General features: G+C 41.1%; 2 protein-coding genes across 4 annotated transcripts in view; one reads left to right on the forward strand and one right to left on the reverse strand.

Annotated features, from left to right (window-relative positions):
• dmac2l (distal membrane arm assembly component 2 like) overlaps positions 1-19,656 on the forward strand; it is a 391,974-nt gene that overhangs the window by 333,417 nt on the left and 38,901 nt on the right. The gene's annotated exons all lie outside the window — the stretch shown is intronic.
• The window catches only part of l2hgdh (L-2-hydroxyglutarate dehydrogenase), a 36,093-nt gene continuing 30,132 nt past the window's right edge, over positions 13,696-19,656 (reverse strand). For all 3 annotated transcript variants that reach the window (XM_078562549.1, XM_078562552.1, XM_078562551.1), the window contains exon 10: positions 13,696-14,678. In XM_078562549.1, coding sequence (XP_078418675.1) covers positions 14,483-14,678 — 196 coding nt within the window. In that variant the 3' untranslated portion in view covers positions 13,696-14,482. The remainder of the gene's footprint in view (positions 14,679-19,656) is intronic.

Raw genomic sequence — 19,656 nt, forward strand, 5'->3', positions numbered from 1 at the left:
GAAGATAAGCAGATCGTAAAATGAAGAGGTCTCTCAAGACTGACCTAGATCAGACAGACTTCTCAAACTCTTACACCCAAGAGGACGTGGACAACGGCCTAATGGAAACCAAGTCAGGCAAAGTCAGGACTCGATGGGATTTATCCAGAATTCCTGAAGAATATCGGTTCACAGGGAAAGAAGTGCCAAGCAAATCTGTGTCCCAGCCCACAGCACAGGTACCATTCCAAACAACTGGTGCCACTCGATGACCCATGCAGCTACCACCCCATCTCCCTGCTCTCAATAACATACATGGTCCTGGAATGCCAACTGCTAGTCCCACCCTGGAAGCAGCAATACACCCCCAATATGCAGCTTTTCGCAAAGGCCGCAACTGCTCTGAACAAGTCCTGACCTCACATATTGAGGCCGGTTTCCAGAAAGGCATGAAGATAGGAACTGCCTTTGTTGACTTATCCTGTGCCTATGATACTGTGTGGCGCATAGGCACGTTGCTGAAACTCTTGAACATCATCTGCTTTGTGAAAACCCCAGAATTAATCAACTTCATGATCAGCAAATGTCAGCTTCTTGTACACCTTGGAGACCAAGCGTAATTAACAACAGGCTCCCACAGGGATCAGTCCTCATATACCAGTAACTTTCCTCTCACAAAGTTATGGCTCTTTGCATGTGCTGACGACTTGACCTAGGATGCATTTCATTTGGGCCAGGTGACTTATCAACTTTCAGTAATGCTAATTTTATTCTCTGCTCAATCTGTCCTTAACTTTCCCCTCCTCTTCTATTGTAACCTTCACATCATCCACTTCCTTTGTGAAGACAGATACAAAGTACTAATTCAATAGCTCAAAAAGAAAGACTTGCATTTATATGGTGCCTTTCACAACCACTGGACATTGCACTTTACAGTCAATGAAGTAATTTTGAAATGTAGTCACTGTTTTAATGTAGAAAATAACGTAGACAATTGGCACATAACAAATCCTACAAACAGCAATGTGCTAATGACCAGATAATCTGTTTTTTGTGATGTTAATTGAGGGATAAATATTCACCACAATAACTTGCCCTGCTCTTCTTTGAAGTAGTGCCCAGGATCTTGTACTTTCACCTGAAAGAGCAGACAGGCCTCAATTTCAAATCTCATCTTGAAAATGGCACCTCCATCAGCACTGCACCAGCCTAGATTTTTGTGTACAAGTCCTGGAGTGGGACATGAACTCATAACCTTCTGACTCACGGGCAAGAGTGCTACTCATTGAGCCATGCCGACACTTCAGTCTACATGAAGATTGCCCTTGGGGTCCTTAATAGGTATTAGGCTCAACTTTTTTTTCCCTAGTTAATATCTTAAAACATTTTATAATTTTATAAGCATATCTTGTAAGGTTCAAGTTATTGTTGCTCACTAAATTTTTCTCCTAACCTCTCCAGCTCTCAAATTAACCTTTTCAATTCCCTCACGTAATTTCCATAATCTTCCTGCCTAATAACTGAATTTTGCTCCTGACATTTGTCATAAGCCTCCTTTTTCTGCTTTAATTTTTATTTCCTTTGTCATCCAGGGTGCATTAGCTTTGGATGCTATACCTTTTCTCTTAAAAAGAATATACCTAATTTGTACCTGAGCTGTCTCTTCTCTGAATACCTTCCATTGCTCCGTTAATGCTTTATCCTGCAATGGCTTTTCCAATCAACCTGTCCATGAATAAGCTCTTCAACAATTGAGCATTTTTACCTTGGATATCTAATGGTCTCTTTCAGTAATTACTCTAAACTGGATTACATTGTGGTCCCTGTTAACTAGCTGATTTTCTATTGTAACACATTCCATTTGCCCTGCTTCATGTTCCAGAACCAGATCCAACACTACTTCATTCCTTAAGATAAAAACAAAAAGCTAAAAGCTACTGCGGATGCTGGAAATCCAAAACAAAATAAAAACAGAATTACCTGGAAAAACTCAGCAAGTCTGGCAGCATCGGCGGAGAAGAAATCAGTCAACGTTTCGAGCCCTCATGGCCCTTCAGCAGAACTGAAGCATAGTTTCAACAAGGGAGAAATATAAATTGGTTTAAGGTGGGTGGGGGGGAAGAGACACATTGAGGGTGTGGTGTGAGCCGATAATCAAAAGATGTCAGAGACAAAAGGGTCAAAGAGGTGTTGAAGGTGGTGGTCTTTGTCTGAGAAAAAGTGCTAATTAAGAATGCAAGACAGGATATTCAAAGTACAGCTCTAGTGGGGGTGGGGTGGAAAGGACTACTTCATTCCTTGTTGGGCTTGAGACATGTTGATCATGAAAGTTCTCCTGTATACGTATAAGAAATTCCTCTCCTTCCCTACCCCTAACACGATGCTTTTCACATTCTACACTGGGGGTAATTCAAGTCTCCTAATTGTTAAAATAGGTTCCACTTCCATTCAATTGGTAAGGTTGAAGTAGATTGTATGCAACCTCTGTGTTCTGCATAATTTAGAACTGAGCTTCAATCCTCATATCCCATTCATTACCAAGAATCTTTGCATTATTTCTCAAATTGACCCTAACTTATCTTTGCTGCTGCTGAAATCGTTACACTCAACTTTATTATCTTGCCATTGTCCTGGCCTCCATGAACTCCAAATCATCTAAAACTCTATCACCTGTATTCTGTCCCAAAATAAGCCTCGTTCACTAATCATCCTCTCCCTACAGACCTACATTGATTCCTCATCCACAAATTTATCCCATTTAAAATTTTCACTTTTGTGAATCTTTACACAGTCTCACTCCAACTACATGTGTAACCTTCATTAGCCTTACATCCCCTCTCATGTCACATGGTGCTCTAAGCTTACAATCTTCTGCTGCACATTCGGTGACAAAACCTTTTCATTTCAATCTTCCTCTTTGTAACTCCTTCCCTTTGGTCTCCCTTTAAAAGCTAAAACTATTCAAAACACATTTCAGCTCAATTTTCCTTCTTCTTTATTTATTGAAGCTTTCAAAAGTCATCAAGTTGCTGGCAATTGCAAAGAATAATCCAATTCAGGTGCTAAAAAATCACAAGGCTTTCGGCTTCCTTAAAAATCTCGAGTTACTTTCTCAAAGAATTTTTCAATTGCCTATGGATTCTAACTTCTCAAAACTGAACTGGTGGCCAAAATCAGACTGAACCTATCACAAAGCCTGTCCATATTTGAAAGTTGTGTGTTAGACTTTCTCTTAAACCTGTGATGAGACATTCAAAGCAATAAACCTTGCAGAGCTGGACCAGCATGCTACAGGTACAACATTTTGGTTTAGTTGGCAGTTGAATTCTTAAGCAAAGTGACTGAGTTTTGCAGAGACAGCCACTAAAACTGAAAACCTAGACTAAAATGCATAATTTTTCCATTACACCCTAATTGAGATTTAATTCAAGCTTTCGGAAACTATCTGTTTCCAGTAATGATAACTCCACTGACTCATATCATTAGACAAAAATGAGAAATGAAAAATTGAAATCAAGAGATTTGGTATAAAAATCCTGAGCTTTCTCCCCCAAGCATAAACCAACATACATGACAATTTATAAACATGAAAAGTAACTTATTTAATCACTAACAGGTCAGAGGTCTTTACAAAAACTATATTACTGCATCTGAAAATGCTCATTAAAAAGTTTTTTAAAAAACAGTTGTTATTTCCAAATATATTACAGAAGAATCTGCTGTTATTGCAGGCGGATGGTAAATATCAAGCTGCTGAAATCCCAGAGGGAAACTTGAAGCAGCTGCCACAATTATTTGCAATTTGTACTTATTTTGAGGTACGGGCTTTGAATTCAGTAAAAAGGCGGCCAGTAAGTCATATAGGTTTCTTATAAAACTAAATTAAACATTTATTAATAGATGAAATTATTTTATGCACATACACAGATCTACAAATTACTACTATGATAACTTCTAAATCCCCTAATTAATCTAAGATCCAGTTACACTGTTAAGGCAACAGTAAGACATATAGATTTTAAGAGGCCCAGGCAAAGTAACACACAATATCCTAAACAGTTGAATTCTAAGTGAGTTTTTCTTAGCTTCAGTTCCTTGTAGACAGCAGCTTGAGGCTTAGATGCTGGAGGCTTTTCACACTTGTGTTAGATTTTAGAATGCCTGCCCTTACACACTACCTTTACTCCTTTATACATATTTTCCCTATTGAATGCAAATTCCCATTGTTTCACTATGTCTTTGGATTTTACCACTCCAAAAATAAAACCTATCATAATACCAATCTTACCAGTAATCTTTGGGAAAAATAAACACACTGTTTCTTAATTTCTCCAGACTAAGTGAAACATTTCACACCCTCTTTTTAAGTCAAGCTAGTCTAGTTTATTTTAAAATGCAGATGTTCCCTTTACACCTTACATTCTAAAACTCCCCCATGTTTACCTACTTAACATTTCAAACCTAGCTTATCTTCTGATACATCAAAGCCTTCAGACCAACTGCCTTTAATTCTTCACACACACACACACACACACACACGTGATTACTCTACTTTACAATAAATTCCAATACCATTATGAAAATTATTATATCTTCCTGACACTGCTCTCCCACCACAGTCACTACTAGCTGAAGCAGCTGCCTCCTCAGAGGATGAAACATAACCCATGTGTCCCAGCTTAATACATTAAAAATACATACATCTACAATGGAATAACTCCAAATCATCTCCAAATTTGTGCTATTCAAAATATGACAATGTCATTTAAATTAATACAAACATATGCATAATAACTGACAGGTAAAGACCTTCTGGTCCACCCAGCTTGTCCCATACACCTTGTGTACCACTATACTTACCCTCTCCATCCATAAATTATAAAGAATTCAACTATCAGTTTCAATTATCAGTTTAATCAATTTTTTCATTTGCAATAACTTGAAATAATTTAATATAACAAGCATGATCATGTAGAATAATAGAGACTTAAGAGAACAATACAATTACACTGCTTTTTTAGTACCCATAAACAACACCTCAAAGTGGTTTCAATTAAAGAGTGCAATACAGTTGATGCTTAACAGGAGAAGAAAGTTTAAAAATAAAGAGTAGGTTGGGAAATGAAAGGCACAATAGAAGAAAAATATTTTAGAAAGGATTTTTAAAGCAGTGAGGGTGGAGAGAACTTAATAATAAAGAGAGCAGGAATGTTGTGGCTAAATGGGGCCATCTATAGTGAAGAAGTGAAAAAATATTTGCCTCAGGATATCTGAGAAGCTTTGCGCTAAAGTAGAGAGAACAGGAATTTGAAAATTAGGCCAAAACTTTAAGTCAACTCTCGAGGGCTTGGATAGTGCCTGAGCTGAGAGAGAAAATGGCAGTGCTACTGGTACTGTGCCCCCCACCCCACCTGGCCCATCATCTTCAGCAAACTATGGTCCATTGAGCTGCCCCCCCCAGCACACTGTCTTTAACCTTTCCCCCATGGAATACTTACCTCCTTTTAAAAAGCCAATGACACCTTTGAGGCCTTGCAGAGCTGCTCTATGTAATCAAGTCACCGATCAGCAGGCAGAGAGTCAGCAACGCAGTCCCAAGCTGGCTACCTGAGCAAAGGTCTGCAGCAGAAAAATCGCAAGATTTCACAGTCCTCTTATGAGATTGCAAATGAGGCTGGATTTAGCTGAAAAATTGCATCTCTTGTGATCAGTTCATATGAATTGGCATGTCTGTAATCTACCCATCACAAGACACAGCCGGGATTTTCACTGCCTGACGGCGTTGGCATGTTCGGTGGTGTGAGCGGACAATATGGTGAGAAGGCCAAAAATCGGTTTCAAGACGTTGTGAAACCAGTTTGCGATCATCCATTCTGATGGAGGGCCACGTTCCCCACCATCAGACGTCAGGAACCTCATTGTAATACACCAGCATATCATTATAAGGCCAACCCGGCAGACTCATCCTGCCTCCCCACACCCGATGGATCATCCGCCCATGTTGGTGGGAAAACACGACAACGTGTTTCACAACGGTACATATAAGGCGTGCATTGCTCGGGACTTCAAAGTTTGTTTGCCTACCTTGCACTCGCAGTCATCAGCAATAGGCTTCACAGACAGCATCACATCATTTTTAGGGGATGCTCACGGGTTGGTCTCTCTCTGCCAGATCAGCCATATGTGGTCAGATTTTCAATGGCTGCAGGGCAAGTTCTTGCTTGGGGAAGGGGGAAAAGTGACCTCAGGCAAGGGAAGAGGTTACAGGACAAGAGCTGTACTGGGGAAGGAGGGTCTCCCAGGGTGTGTGGGGACACATGTTGATCTGTGCAAGTGGCTCAAAATGGTGAGGGTTGAAGAGGCAGTCTCCAGAGGAGATGAGGCCAGATGGACATGTGTGGGTATGTGTGTGTGAGAATGGGTGGTGATGTCCCTTGAGCTAGCAGGGAGTGAGATGCCAGAAAATATGTGATGGGCTTGAGTATGTGAGTTTAGAGTGATGAGATGGTTGCCATACCCTGGCTGCACAGATGAGATCATTCATCCTCATTATGCATTGGATGGCCAAACTCTTCTGTGCAACATTGGCACTAATCACCACTGCTATTGTCTACCAAGCTGGAATGGTAATGTAGCTCCCCTCCTATATCCAGAGTGGTGGTACAGGATTTCACAGCGGGCTTCCACAGCATCCGAAAGGTACTCAAGGGCTACAGCCTTCTTGCCTTTCGAGGACATGTCTTCTTTGCTGCAGTGCTGGACTGGTAGCACTGAGCGTGGCTGTACCTTAAATGTGGTGCTTAAATGTGGTGAGGTGATGGCATGGCAGGTGAATTGGAGCCTGCCCGCCATCAAGAAGGTGTGTATCCCAGAATGCCTAATTAATGTGGTGGGTTTGGGATGATACAGTTTGAAAACCCGCCATCGCGGCCAGCAAGTAAATCATCATTTTACCCACCCGCTACTGCACTTAGTGCAAATATGGGATGATTCCGCCCCACCTCTTTCTAACTTTCACATGCTATCCATACTGCAGCAGAGCACACTATATTACTGCCATTTAAAACCAAAGTTGTTATTGCATGAGCATGACATTTTAAAAAGGTCATCTCTTAACACAAACTCTACATGATGCATATTCAATTACTCTGACACACAAGTTAGAATGCAGGATGGTCAAACTTCTAACATTTCAGCACTACTTTCTGTTTTCAGGACAATGTGGCACATAATAGGAGGAGCAGGCCAGATACAGGTGAGGTCCTTTTTAGGTTAGTCCTCTCCATCAATGTGAGCAGGATATGCTGGACCTGGTAGGGAACATAAGAATATAACAAGATGGTCCATAGTGAAGCTGGATGTCACCCCAGAGCTCAGGGCCAGCTCCACAGTCTTATGGTTATTCTTTCTTTCACAGTCCAATTTGACATCAATCATGGTTCAGTGGTTAGCACTCTTGCCTCTGAGACAAGTCCCATTCCACAGGCTTGAACACAAAAAATCTAGGCTGATATTTCAGTGCAATATTGAGAGTGCTGCACTGTTGGAGGTGCTATTCAGATGAGACATTAAACCGAGACCCTGTCTGGTCTCTCAGGTGGCTATCAAAGATCCTGTGGCATTATTCTGAAGAGCAGGGGGCTATCCCTGGTGTACTGGCCAGTATTTATTCCTGAATCAATATAACCAAAAAATACCAAATTATCTGGTTAATTATCACAATTTTGTTTGAGAGAGTTTGTTGTGCACAAATTTTCTGCCATGTTTCCTACATTACAGCAGTGATTACACTTCAAATGCACTTCATTAGCTATAAAGCACTTTGGAATGGCTTGAGGTCATAAAAAGTGTTATATAAATGCAAGTTTTTTTTCAGTATGGTCCAACAACACAGCCAACTGCAGAAGGGCCCCAATGCATAACCAAACTTTGCCTATTACCTCTCATGAATACTCAGACTGTTAGTATATCGAGTTCATAGCTTCCAATCTCCAAGACACTTTCTCGTCTTGTATGAATAAGCAGGGAATTGAATGGAGACAGTTATTATGCAGGACTTTATTGCAATCACTGTTGCTTAGAATTCTTCTCCCCTGGAGAGCAGCAGGCATGCTCAACAGCAAGAGCAAGGCTAAAGTAGTCAGAGACAAAACTCTTGCACTCGAACTAACAGCTCACCCTAGTCCCTCTCTCAAGTGGTAGAAGCTGTGGTAAAAATACATAGGATCACATAACTATTGCAGTACTGTTTGTGCTGGAGCTAGTTGCAGGGTTACCTTCTGATTCTGCACAAGAAAACAAAAGATTATCTTAATTCCAAGATGCTTCGTTGACATTCAACTGTCAGCCATGTCACTTATTCCTATCATTGGGGAGTACCTAGAAGGAGCACAAAACATGACACTGTCACCAAGGAGAAGCACCCAAGCAACATACATCAAATCACAAGTAAGACATAACATCAGGTTAGCTTATTTCAACTGCATCAGAAGTGTTTTTTGGTATAGTATAAAATATAGTAAAAACAAATGAAATTAATCCATGAAAGCTTGAATTACTGCAGAGGTCAATGTTGGTGAAGGTGCATTTCACCACTGTGTACATATATATGGTGGACTGTTAATTCATTGGGTAGGTGGGACACACTGGTAAAGGGTTAATCAATATGGGCATGCCATATGGCTTTCAAAACTGAAAAGACAGCTCAACAGGAATCTCAGGCTTCTCACTGTCTGTATCATCTTCCTCCTTCTACGCTATGCTTTTGTCTTTTGGATGTCAAAATCATGGAACATATAGCATACTGCAAAGATTTCTAAGACCTGGGTTGGTCTGTATTGTAAGATACAGATTGTTATATTTTGGAATTTTTCACTTGCTATTTTTGGCTCGTGTTTCAGACTATGGTCATAGGTAAGCCTTGTTTTCTACTGCACACCATATTTCCTAGAATATTTTCACTTCCCCCTTGAGGCCAGTGAGTCTCACGTCAGTGGTAGGGAAACTATTGGAGAAAATTCTGAAGGAGAGAATCTATCTCCACTTGGAGAGGCAAGGTTTGATCAGGGATAGTCAGCATGGCTTTGTCAGAGGGAGGTTATGCCTAACAAATTTGATTGAATTTTTTGAGGAGGTGACCAGGTGTGTAGTGCAGTTGATGTAGTTTATATGGGTTTCAGCAAAGCCTTTGTCAAGGTCCCACATGGGAGACTTATAAAGAAGGCAAATGCACATGGGATACAGGGTAATTTGATAAGGTGGATTCAAAATTGGCTTAGTTGTAGGAGACAGAGGGTGATGACAGAAAGATGCTTTTGTAACTGGAAGCCAGTGTCCAATGGCGAATCACAGGGATCTGTGCTGGGTCCCCTATTATTCATCATTTATGTAAACAACATAGATGACTATATGTGGGTAGGATTAGTAAGTTTGCGGATGACACAAAGATTGGCTGGGTGGTTAACAGTGAGGTTGAGTGTCTTGGGCTACAGGAAGATATAGACGGGATGGTCAAATGGTCAGATAAGTGGCAGATGGAATTTAACCCTGAAAAGTGTGAGGTGATATACTTTGGAAGGAGTAATTTGACAAGGAAGTATTCAATGAACGGCATGACACTAGGAAGTTCTGAGGAACAAAGGGACCTTGGCATGTATGTCCATAGATCTCTGAAGGCGGAAGGGCATGTTAGTGGGATGGTGGAAAAGGCATATGGCACACTTGCCTTTATCAATCGAGGCATAGATTACAAAAGCAGGGAGGTCATGTTGGAGTTGTATAGAACCTTGGTGAGGCCTCAGCTGGAGTACTGTGCACAGTTCTGGTCATCACATTATAGGAAGGATGTGATTGCACTGGAGGGGGTGCAGAGGAGATTCACCAGGATGTTGCCTGGGATGAAACATTTAAGTTATGAAGAGAGTTTGGATAGACTTGGGTTATTTTCATTGGAGTAGAGAAGACTGAGGGGCAACCTGATTATGAGAGGCATGGACAGGGTGGATAGGGAGCAGCTGTTCCCCTTAGTTGAAGGGTCAGTCACAAGGGGACATACGTTCAAGGTGAGGGGCAGGAGGTTTTGGGGGGGATGTGAGGAAAAACTTTTTTTACCCAGAGGGTGGTGACGATCTGGAATGCACTGCCTGGCACGGTGGTGGAGGCGGGTTGCCTGACATCCTTTAAAAAGTACCTGGATGAGCACTTGGCATGTCATAACATTCAAGGCTATGGGCCAAGTGCTGGTAAATGGGGTTAGGTAGGTAGGTCAGGTGTTTCTCACGTGTCGGTGCAGACTCGATGGGCCGAAGGGCCTATTCTGCACTGTGTGATTCTGAATCTGAGTAAAATTCATAGCATACCGAAGATAATAAACACAAATCCCTTTAAGAATGTTTCAACTATTGCTCCAATCCCGTGTTTCCACAGCATCTTCATTATCTTTAAAAACGATAGAACAATACTACACCTTGTTTTAGGGCTTTACCCTTTTATAAAGGCTTGGTAAATGAGAGAATCATAACAGTTATAGTGGTTCTTAAACTTTACTGGCTCTTTGCATAATTATGTAAAAAACTTAGTTAAAATTATGACTAATGTTTTTATGTAGCGGTTTTGCCTTCAGCCATTTTCTCTATGGTTTATTTTATTCTTCCCAGAGATTCTAGTCAAGACAGTTGCTTTTCAAAGACACCAGATCAAACTGATTGGTTTAAGGGCAAAATATAAATATCCCAAAATAGCAACTGGATCCAAAAAGTTAAACAATTTTGTAACATTAAAACATACTAGATACATATTTGCATAAACTTTTTACATGAATTCAGTAGTTTAGCGCTTCCCTCAACCAAACTGCCTCGTGACCAATTATCACAATGGCATATTGAGCTAAACTTGAACATGATCTCTACAAGTTGCTTTTTAATCACTTATGTACAATAATAGTTAAATAACCCAACAAAGATAAATTTAGACAAAAATAGATTTTTTAATCACAAAGATAGCTGGAAATTTGATGAAAATAGGAAATACTTTGTTTGACACCACAGTGCTGCTTATTTGATGACTCCATTCAGAAACTCAAGAATTTCAGCAGAATAATTGGAGAGACAAAATGGATGATAAAAAAAATAACAAACAAGGCAAATAACCCTCAGACTGATTATTTGGAGCCAACAAACAAACTAAATGGGAACTGATCAAAACCTATCTGCGATAGCTATGGCTGTTATTTAAAACACATTGAGCTTCAGTACAACAACGTAATAACAATAGAGTCATATTGGACTTGAAATGTTAACTCTGCTTCTCTCTCCACAGATGCTGCCAGACATGCTGAGCTTTTCCAGCACTTTTTGTTTATTTTTCAGATCTCCAGCATTCACAGTATTTTGCTTTTATTAATATAATTAACAAATTTATCATCAGGAAAAAATTCAAATGACTGAATTGCTAATCAAACTAAAATAGAATTCTGTCTCCAAGTTCAAAAGAGTGTAATGACATTTGAAATATTGTGTGTGTAGCAATGATGTGTTGGTATGCTTTAAAAATTCCAGGAGTGGATTGGAAAGGGGCAGGATGGATAGACATCCATCATTACTAGCTGTATATAGAAGTCCCTCAAAATTCTAAGACCAACTCCATCAGAGTGTTGTATGATCTGGTATACATGTGATGAAGATAACATTGCTGTATGGATGAAAACTGTCTTTGATATTAGCTGTTGACAGGTGCAGAAAGTACTTCCACCATCTCAATTCTTTGTTTCTGATGTGCAGGACAGACCAAATAACTTTGCCCACTACTTAAACCATAAATTGCAAACAGTATTCATAGGCTGGCTGGTTAAAGATTCTGATAATAAGTCACCTCAGCTTTGTTTTTCATTCAAAAGACTATTAACATTATCAAAGGTAAATAGTTTGGTGCATTGTTATAATTGGACTATTTAAGATTATTTCAAACACTTGAACATTGTTTTAAGTTAATGTGGCTTGAATTTTTATGCTGTGCAATATTTTAAAATATTTCCCCACACTTCACTGTATTGCATAAATCATCACATTATCCACCAAAATCATTGAAAAGCAGATGTATTGGACCTTATCTCTGGTTTGTGTATCCAACACTTGTTTCAAATATGTTTGTTTACATTATAAAAAGTGGAACTGTACAATGGTTCCATGAGTTTAGCCAGGGTGCAGCTGAATCATACAGATCAGGACCTTCCCAGGTTTGATTTTGTGCTCTGTGCTGAGTTATTTTACTTCAGCTGAAACAGTAGTATGGATAGCTTCAATACCCTTCAGCTACAGAGGTGAAATTCCTTGGGATTCTTGCTTTGAACTGCTGTTCAACACCATTTGGCTTATGTGCACGCCAGATGAGGAAAGGACTGGTTCAGCTTTGATGCTCCTAACACCACAAAGCCTACTAAATTCTCACCATTAAGGCTGACCCATGAATAATGGTCACTTGGACAAAGAACTAGGAGGATGCCCTCCAAATTTGGAATGCATTTCAGAAATCAAAAGCTTCAAGGTAGGAGGAACGTTCCTTTTTTAGAATGTACTATTAATTTCTAAATTATACTACACAACAGTTTACCTGCACTGCATATAGGCATCATCCGTTATGCAATGGGCCATTCAGCCCGGCACATCAATACATCACAGGACCCTCCTCCCACATTGCTTTACTTCACCCGATTAACTATTCTTTTATTCCTTTCTTCCTCATGTATTTATCTAGCTTCTCCTTTAATGCATCTATACTATTCACCTCAACTATTCCATAGCACAGATTTGCATCTTTGAGGCAAGAATCGTGAGTTGGGCCATTACCAGATGCCGCAATCCTGCTTCCTGCCTGGCAGTGCCCGCTAATGCTATTTTTATTGTGGGGTGACAGTGGTGGGCTGGAGTTGGAGCTACCACCCTCCCCTGAAGAAGGGCAGAGGCAGAAACCAAAGTGGGCGGATGCCAACGTGGGCAAGTTCAAAGGCTCGCCTTGGTTCCTTAGGACATCGGCTGAGCGCGAGCCCTCTAAAACCTCACCTGCCTGTCTCCTAAAACCCTCACCCCTCCATGGCCCCTCCATACCTACACCCACCCTCCATATCCCCCTTACCCGCTCACCCAGTATCCATTATGTGCAGAACTCTAGAGCCCAATAACATTGAGAAGACTTTAGGATGCTCATGAAACGGTCCAAATAATCAAAGTAATTCAAGAACCACCTCAAAAAACCACTATCCTTTTAAATGTTCAAGAAACTCTCAAAATAGATGAACTCTTAGTCCTATTGGCAATTGTGTGCTGAGCTGAATCTATTAGTGGTGTTTGGAAACCAGCCAAGCATCCATGGTGGGATTCCATTGTATGGTTGTATAATCAAAGACTCCAGAGTTGAACACCTTTGAAGTCTCTGAAAGAGGTCAGCCATCTGTTCAACCTTTAAAGCAGGGGAACAGGTGTCAAAGCAGCACTCCAAAGAAGAGATTAAATCTCAGGGGAAAATTAACAGTTAAATCTGAATATCAATAAAGGTTTAACGCAGAAGAGTGGGTAACACACCCAAATGCATCGGAAATCTGCCCATAAGATGGAAAAGTTATGAAATTCCGGTCTCACGTGGCAATGAATTCCACATTCTTACCGCTGAGTATAGAAGTATAAAGCACATTTTTTTATATACAAAACTCAAATAGTATGCTAATTGTTTAAAGCATGGTTTGTAAATGAAATTTATTTTTGTATTCAAATTTTACAGCTATTTCAATTTGTAGCAGTTTAAGCTGAGGTAATATAATACATCATAAATGATTAGTTATTGGAGCCTTTCATATATTCAAATAAGGTATGGCAACTTGATTGAAACCTTTAAGATAGTGAGGGGTCTTGACAGAGTGGATGTGGAGAGGATGTTTCATCCTTTGGGTGAATCTAGAACTAGGGGTCACTGTTTAAAAATAAGGGGTCACTCATCTAAGACTGAGATGACGAGAAACTTATCCTCTTAGAGGGTTGAAAGTCTTTGGAACTCTCTGCCTCGAAAGGCAGTGGAAGCAGAGTCTTTGAATATTTTTAAGGCAGCACTAGATAGAATATTGATTAACAAAGGGATGAAAGGTTATTGGGGCTAGGCAGGAACATGGCGTTGAGGTTACAATCAGATCAGCCATGATCTTATTGAATGGCAGAGCAGACTCAAAGGGCCAAGTGACCTGCTCCTGCTCCTAATTCGTATGTTCTGAACTGGTTTGGAAAAAAGGCATTCTGTGATCAAATGCACAAATAAAAGTTTGTGCAACACATTTCAGTGCAACGTCCTTCAGTAGGACTCGATACTGTAGTGGTATAAAAAAAGGGAAGTACATGTAAAAACAGGTAATTCAGATATTCGTCTGACTTATTCAGGTTTCATTGTGTGTTTTAAATATGTTGCCATATTTTGTTGTGCTTGTAATTTATCAACATTTTATAAAACATAGAAATATAAAATATTACAACTTAAATTTTTTTTCTGCTTCGTCAGCAATGATTTCACCAATAGCTAAGGATGATGTTGCTGCAGGAGAAGGGGCATTTCGAACGTGAAGAACACGGCTCCCAATAGCACCAGAACCTCCATCAAACACAAAGTCATCCACAAGATTGCCATCTTTGTCCAAGGCTTGGGCTCTTACTCCAGATGGCCCTCTGCAGAAACACAGCACACACTTGAGGTTAATTAAGTTATAGCAGTATAAAAAATTAGGATAACTTTAAAATCCTTTATGGAGAGAGATTGCATTTATTTCCAATTTAGAATATAATATATTCTAATCAGCTCATGCATCAGATTATGCCAAACTATCAGTCCTAATCTTCCTTTGGCAGAAATCTGCTACAAAGTTGAAGCACCTGGCTACGTACTTTAAAACAGCAGCGAGATTTTTAATCTGAGCAATGATTAGGATCATTAATTCCATACTATATACATTGACTCTCAAACTAACCTTACAAATTCTGACAGTGAATATGTAACTGCATATGTTAATAGGATGGCAAAGGTAATTTCACAAAATTATAAGCCATTATTAAAGAAAAAACAGATCAAAAGCTTGAACAGCATATCAACATATCATAAACACCTTTAATGCAATCTTGAGAAACTCTCTTTCTCAATTTTGTACTTCCAGACTTAGATTTATTCCACTTTGTTTTTTCACTATCCCCTTACAGTTGGGACAGCAAGACAATTTTGGTCATACACCCCTAATGTAGGTAATGTTTTGGTAATGTGTAGCTACCTATCACAGACAGTGTAGTTTGTCAGATGGGGAAATTTCGCTGAACTTCTCTTCCAGAGATTGCAGTACTCCACAGCTATAAACCACTGCATTTCGTGGTTCATTGGAACATAGGTGCAGGAGAAGGCAATTAGCCCCTCGAGTCTGTTCCACCATTCATTGAGATCATGGCTGATCTATGACCTAACTCCATATACCTGCCTTTGTCCCATATCCCTTAATACCTTTGGTAAACAAAAATCCATCAATCTAATGAAGTGATGTAGCATCAACTGCCATTTGTGAAAGAGAATTCAAAACTTATACTACCTTTTGTGTGCAAAAATGTTCCCTAACCTCACTCCTGAAATATCAGGCTCTAATTTTTAGGCTATATTCTATAGATGACTCCCCAACCAGCATGGATGAAGAGAAACTATTTCCACTATCAGATCCCCTTAACCTTAAATTTCAATCAAATCACCCCTCAACCTTCTAAACTCCAACAACAACTTGTATTTATATAGCACCTCTAACATAATAAAATTCTAATTCCAATTCTGTGACCCCTGTGCTCTAGATTTCCCAACCAATGAAAACATTTTCTCAGCATGAACCTCTTAAGCCCCTTAAGAATTTTATGTATCAATTAGAACACCTCTCATTCATCTAAATGCCAAGGAATATAGTCCTAGTCTAAATCTCCTCATTGGATAATCCCATCATCCCAGGAACCAGTCTGGTGAACCTTTGTTACACTCCATCTAGAGCAAGTATGTCTTTTCTTAACAAAACTTCAAACTTCACAATATTGTATTCCATCTGCCCAGTTCTTCCCCACTCAACCTGTCTATATTGTTTCTGTGGCCTCTTCATTACTTACATTCCCCACCTAACTTTGTTGTCTAGCTCTTGCTATGTGCAGGCATGGACTATTCAATATGAACAGAATGTTCTGGACATGGCAATCATCAGCAAACATCACTACTTCTGATCTTATGATGGAGGGAACTTCATTGATGAAGCAGCTGAAGATGGTTGGGTTTAGGACACTGCCTGAGGAACTCCAAAAGTGATGTCCTCTGGCTGAGATGATTGGCCTCCAATAATCACATCCATCTTCCTTTGAGCTAGGAATGATTCTAACCAGTGGAGAGCTTTCCCTGCTTCCCACTGACTTTAATTTTATTAGGGCTCCTTGATGCCACATTCAGTGAAATGCTGCCTTGATGTCGAGAGCAAAATTGAAAAGCAAACAAAGCGAAGGCAAGCATCAAATAGGTTCAGAATGTGGAATAATGTTAAAAAGACAAAGCTAAGGCCACTGTCTGAATGCATGTAGCATTCGCAACAAGGTAGATGCTTTGAAAGCACAAAGAGGTAAATGAGTATGATTTACTTGCGATTACAGAGATGTGGTTACAGGGTGACCAAGACTGGGAACTGAATGTTCAAGGATGTGTGTCATTTAGGAAGGATAGACAAGAAGGAAAAAAGGGGAGATACTGCTGTTAATAAGGGACAAGGTCAGTATTTAAATTCCACCAGCTGCCTGGTGGGATTGGAACCCATTTTCCACTGGAGCCTGGGCCTCTGGGTTACTAGTCCGTGTCTACATGCAGCAAGACCTGGACAACCTTCATCCTTGGGCTGATAAATCCCTCTCTCTCAGGCAGTCCCTCAGGGTCAAGGATGACTTGCTTCCACACTAAAAATGAGTTCTCAGGTGATTGAGTCCAATCTGCGACCTACAGTCTCTATCACAGGGGCGGCAGGCGGTGGTAGGATGAATGGGTGGGTCGGGTGCCCAGGTTGCCATGTGCTCCTTATGCTGTCAACACTTGGCTTCAGCTAGCCCTTGGCGATGAGATTCGAGGTGTTCAGCTCCTTCCCAGGTGTTTTCCCTCCACTTCCAGTGGTATTGGGCCAGGGATTCCCAGGTATCGGTAAGGATGTTGCACTTTTTCAAGGAGGCTTTGAGGGTGTCCTTGAAGCGTTTCCTCTGCCCTCCTGGGGCTTGCTTGCCGTGTCGAAGCTCCACATTGAGCGCTTGTTTCAGGATTCTCAAGTCAGGCATGTAGACAATGTGGCCCCCCCAGCGGAGCTGATCGAGCGTGGTCAATGCTTCGATGCTGGGGATGTTGGCCTAAGCAAGAACACTGATGTTGGTGCACCTAACCTGCCGATGGATTTGCAGGATCTTGCGGAGAGAGCGCTGGTGGTACTTTCCAGAGTTTTGAGGTGCCTGCTGTACATAGTCCACATATAAGAGGGCAGGTATCACTACTGCTCTATAGACCATGCGCTTGGTGCCAGGTTTGAGGTCCTAGTTTTCAAACACACTCTTCCTCAGACTGTTGACGGCTGCGCTTGCACACTGAAGGCAGTTTTGAACCTTGTCGTAGATGTCTGCCATTGTTGACAGTAGGATCCCAAGGTATGGAAAGTGGTCCACTTTGTCCAAGGCCTCGTTGTGGATTTTGATAATTTGGGGGGGGGGGGGCAGTGCGGTGTGGGGCAGGTTGGTAGAGGACCTTTGTCTTACGGATGTTTAGTGTAAGGCCTATGCTCTCAGTATGCCTCAAGTCAAGGTGTTGACAATGGCTTGGAGCTTGGCCTCCGAGTGTGCACAGACACAAGCATCGTCTGCATACTGTAGTTCAATGACAGAGGATGAGATAACCTTGGATCTGGCCTGCAGGCAGCGGAGGTTGAACAGACTCCCATTTGTTCTGTAGTTTAGCTCCACTCCAGCGGGGAGCTTGCTGAGGGTGAGATGGAGCATTGCGGCAAGGAAGATGGAGAAGAGCGTTGGTGCGATGACACAGCCTTGCTTGTCACTGGTCCAAATGTGGATTTGGTCTGTGGTGGATCCGTTGGTCAGGATCATGGCTTGCATGTCATTGTGGAGCAGACAGAGGACAGTGACAAACTTTTGGGAGCAGCCAAAACGGAGGAGGATGTTCCATAATCCTTTGCGGTTGACAGTGTCGAAGGCTTTTGTGAGGTCAGAGAAGGCCGTGTACAAGGGTTGGTGCTGTTCCCTGCATTTCTCTTGCAGTTTCCACACGGTGAAGATCATGATTGTTGTGCCTCTTAGTGGGCAGAATCTGCATTGCGCTTCTGAGAGGAGCTCTTCAGCCACAGTGAGAAGGCAATTGAGGATTCTTGCGATGACCTTCCCTGTGGCCGTCAGCAGGGAGACTCCTCTATAGTTACCACAGTCGGACGTGATCTTTCTTGAAAATGGTCATGATTATAATGTCTCAGATCTCCTGGCATGCTCTCCTCCTTCCAGATAATGAAGATGAGACCATTCATACATGCCAATAGTGCTTCTCTGCCATGCTTTAGTGCTTCAGTGGGGATTCCATCTACTCTTGGTACCTTGTTGCTCTTTAGCTAATAAATGGCCTTTTCTAAATAGCGAGTAACACTCACACTACACAATTATCATCTCCAACAAGACAGAATCTAACCATCTCCCCATGACATTCAATGGCATTACCATCACTGAATCTCCCACTATCAACATCCTGGGAGTCACCATTGACCAGAACCTGAACTGGACCAGCCATGTAAATACTGTGGCTACAAGAGCAGATCAGAGGCTGAGAATTCTGAGTAACTCACCTCCTGACTTCCCAGTGACCGTCCACCATCAACAAGGCACATGTCAGGAGTGTTAAGGATTACTCTCCACTGGCCTGGGCGAGTGCAGCTCCAACATCATTGTGACGTGGGACTATATTGCTGTTCCTTCACTGTCGCTGGATCAAAATCCTCGAACTCCCTTCCTTACAGCACCAAGAGTATGCCTACACCACATGGACTGCAGCGGTTAAGGAAGGTAGTTCATCAGTAGCTTCTCAAGAGCAATTATGGATGGGCAACAAATATTGGCCTTGCCAGCAAAGCCCACATCCCATTAAAGAATTTTTAAAAACAGGCTCGAAGAGCCAAACGGCTCACTCCTGCTCCTATTTTGTACGTTCTTATGTCTGATTATGCTTCTGTGAGCTGCCTTTGGATGGTTTTGTATGTTAGAAGGCACTATAATTGCAAACTATTGTCGCTTCCGATGGAAGGTCAGACCTGAAATGGTTAACTCTATTTCTCTCTTCACAGATGCTGCCAGCCTTGCTAAATATTTCCAGCATTTTCTGATCTAATCTACGTCCTTGTTTTCATAATTTACAATCGTATCCCCTGACCTTTCTAATCTACCTAACTCATCCACTTGGACTGAGTCTAATATTATCGTTATATTAAAGGTCAACTGAATCTTCTCAAAAGTTATGCTTTCCTAAAATGGGAGGCCCCAGCTCTCTTAGGCTATTTTGATAGTTAGTTTAAGGATCCTCAATTATCACTTAAGTAGATTTTCTCTGCTCCTTCTCTAGGGC

Source organism: Cetorhinus maximus, chromosome 18 (genome assembly GCF_964194155.1).
Source record: "Cetorhinus maximus chromosome 18, sCetMax3.hap1.1, whole genome shotgun sequence".
Lineage (NCBI taxonomy): Eukaryota > Metazoa > Chordata > Chondrichthyes > Lamniformes > Cetorhinidae > Cetorhinus > Cetorhinus maximus.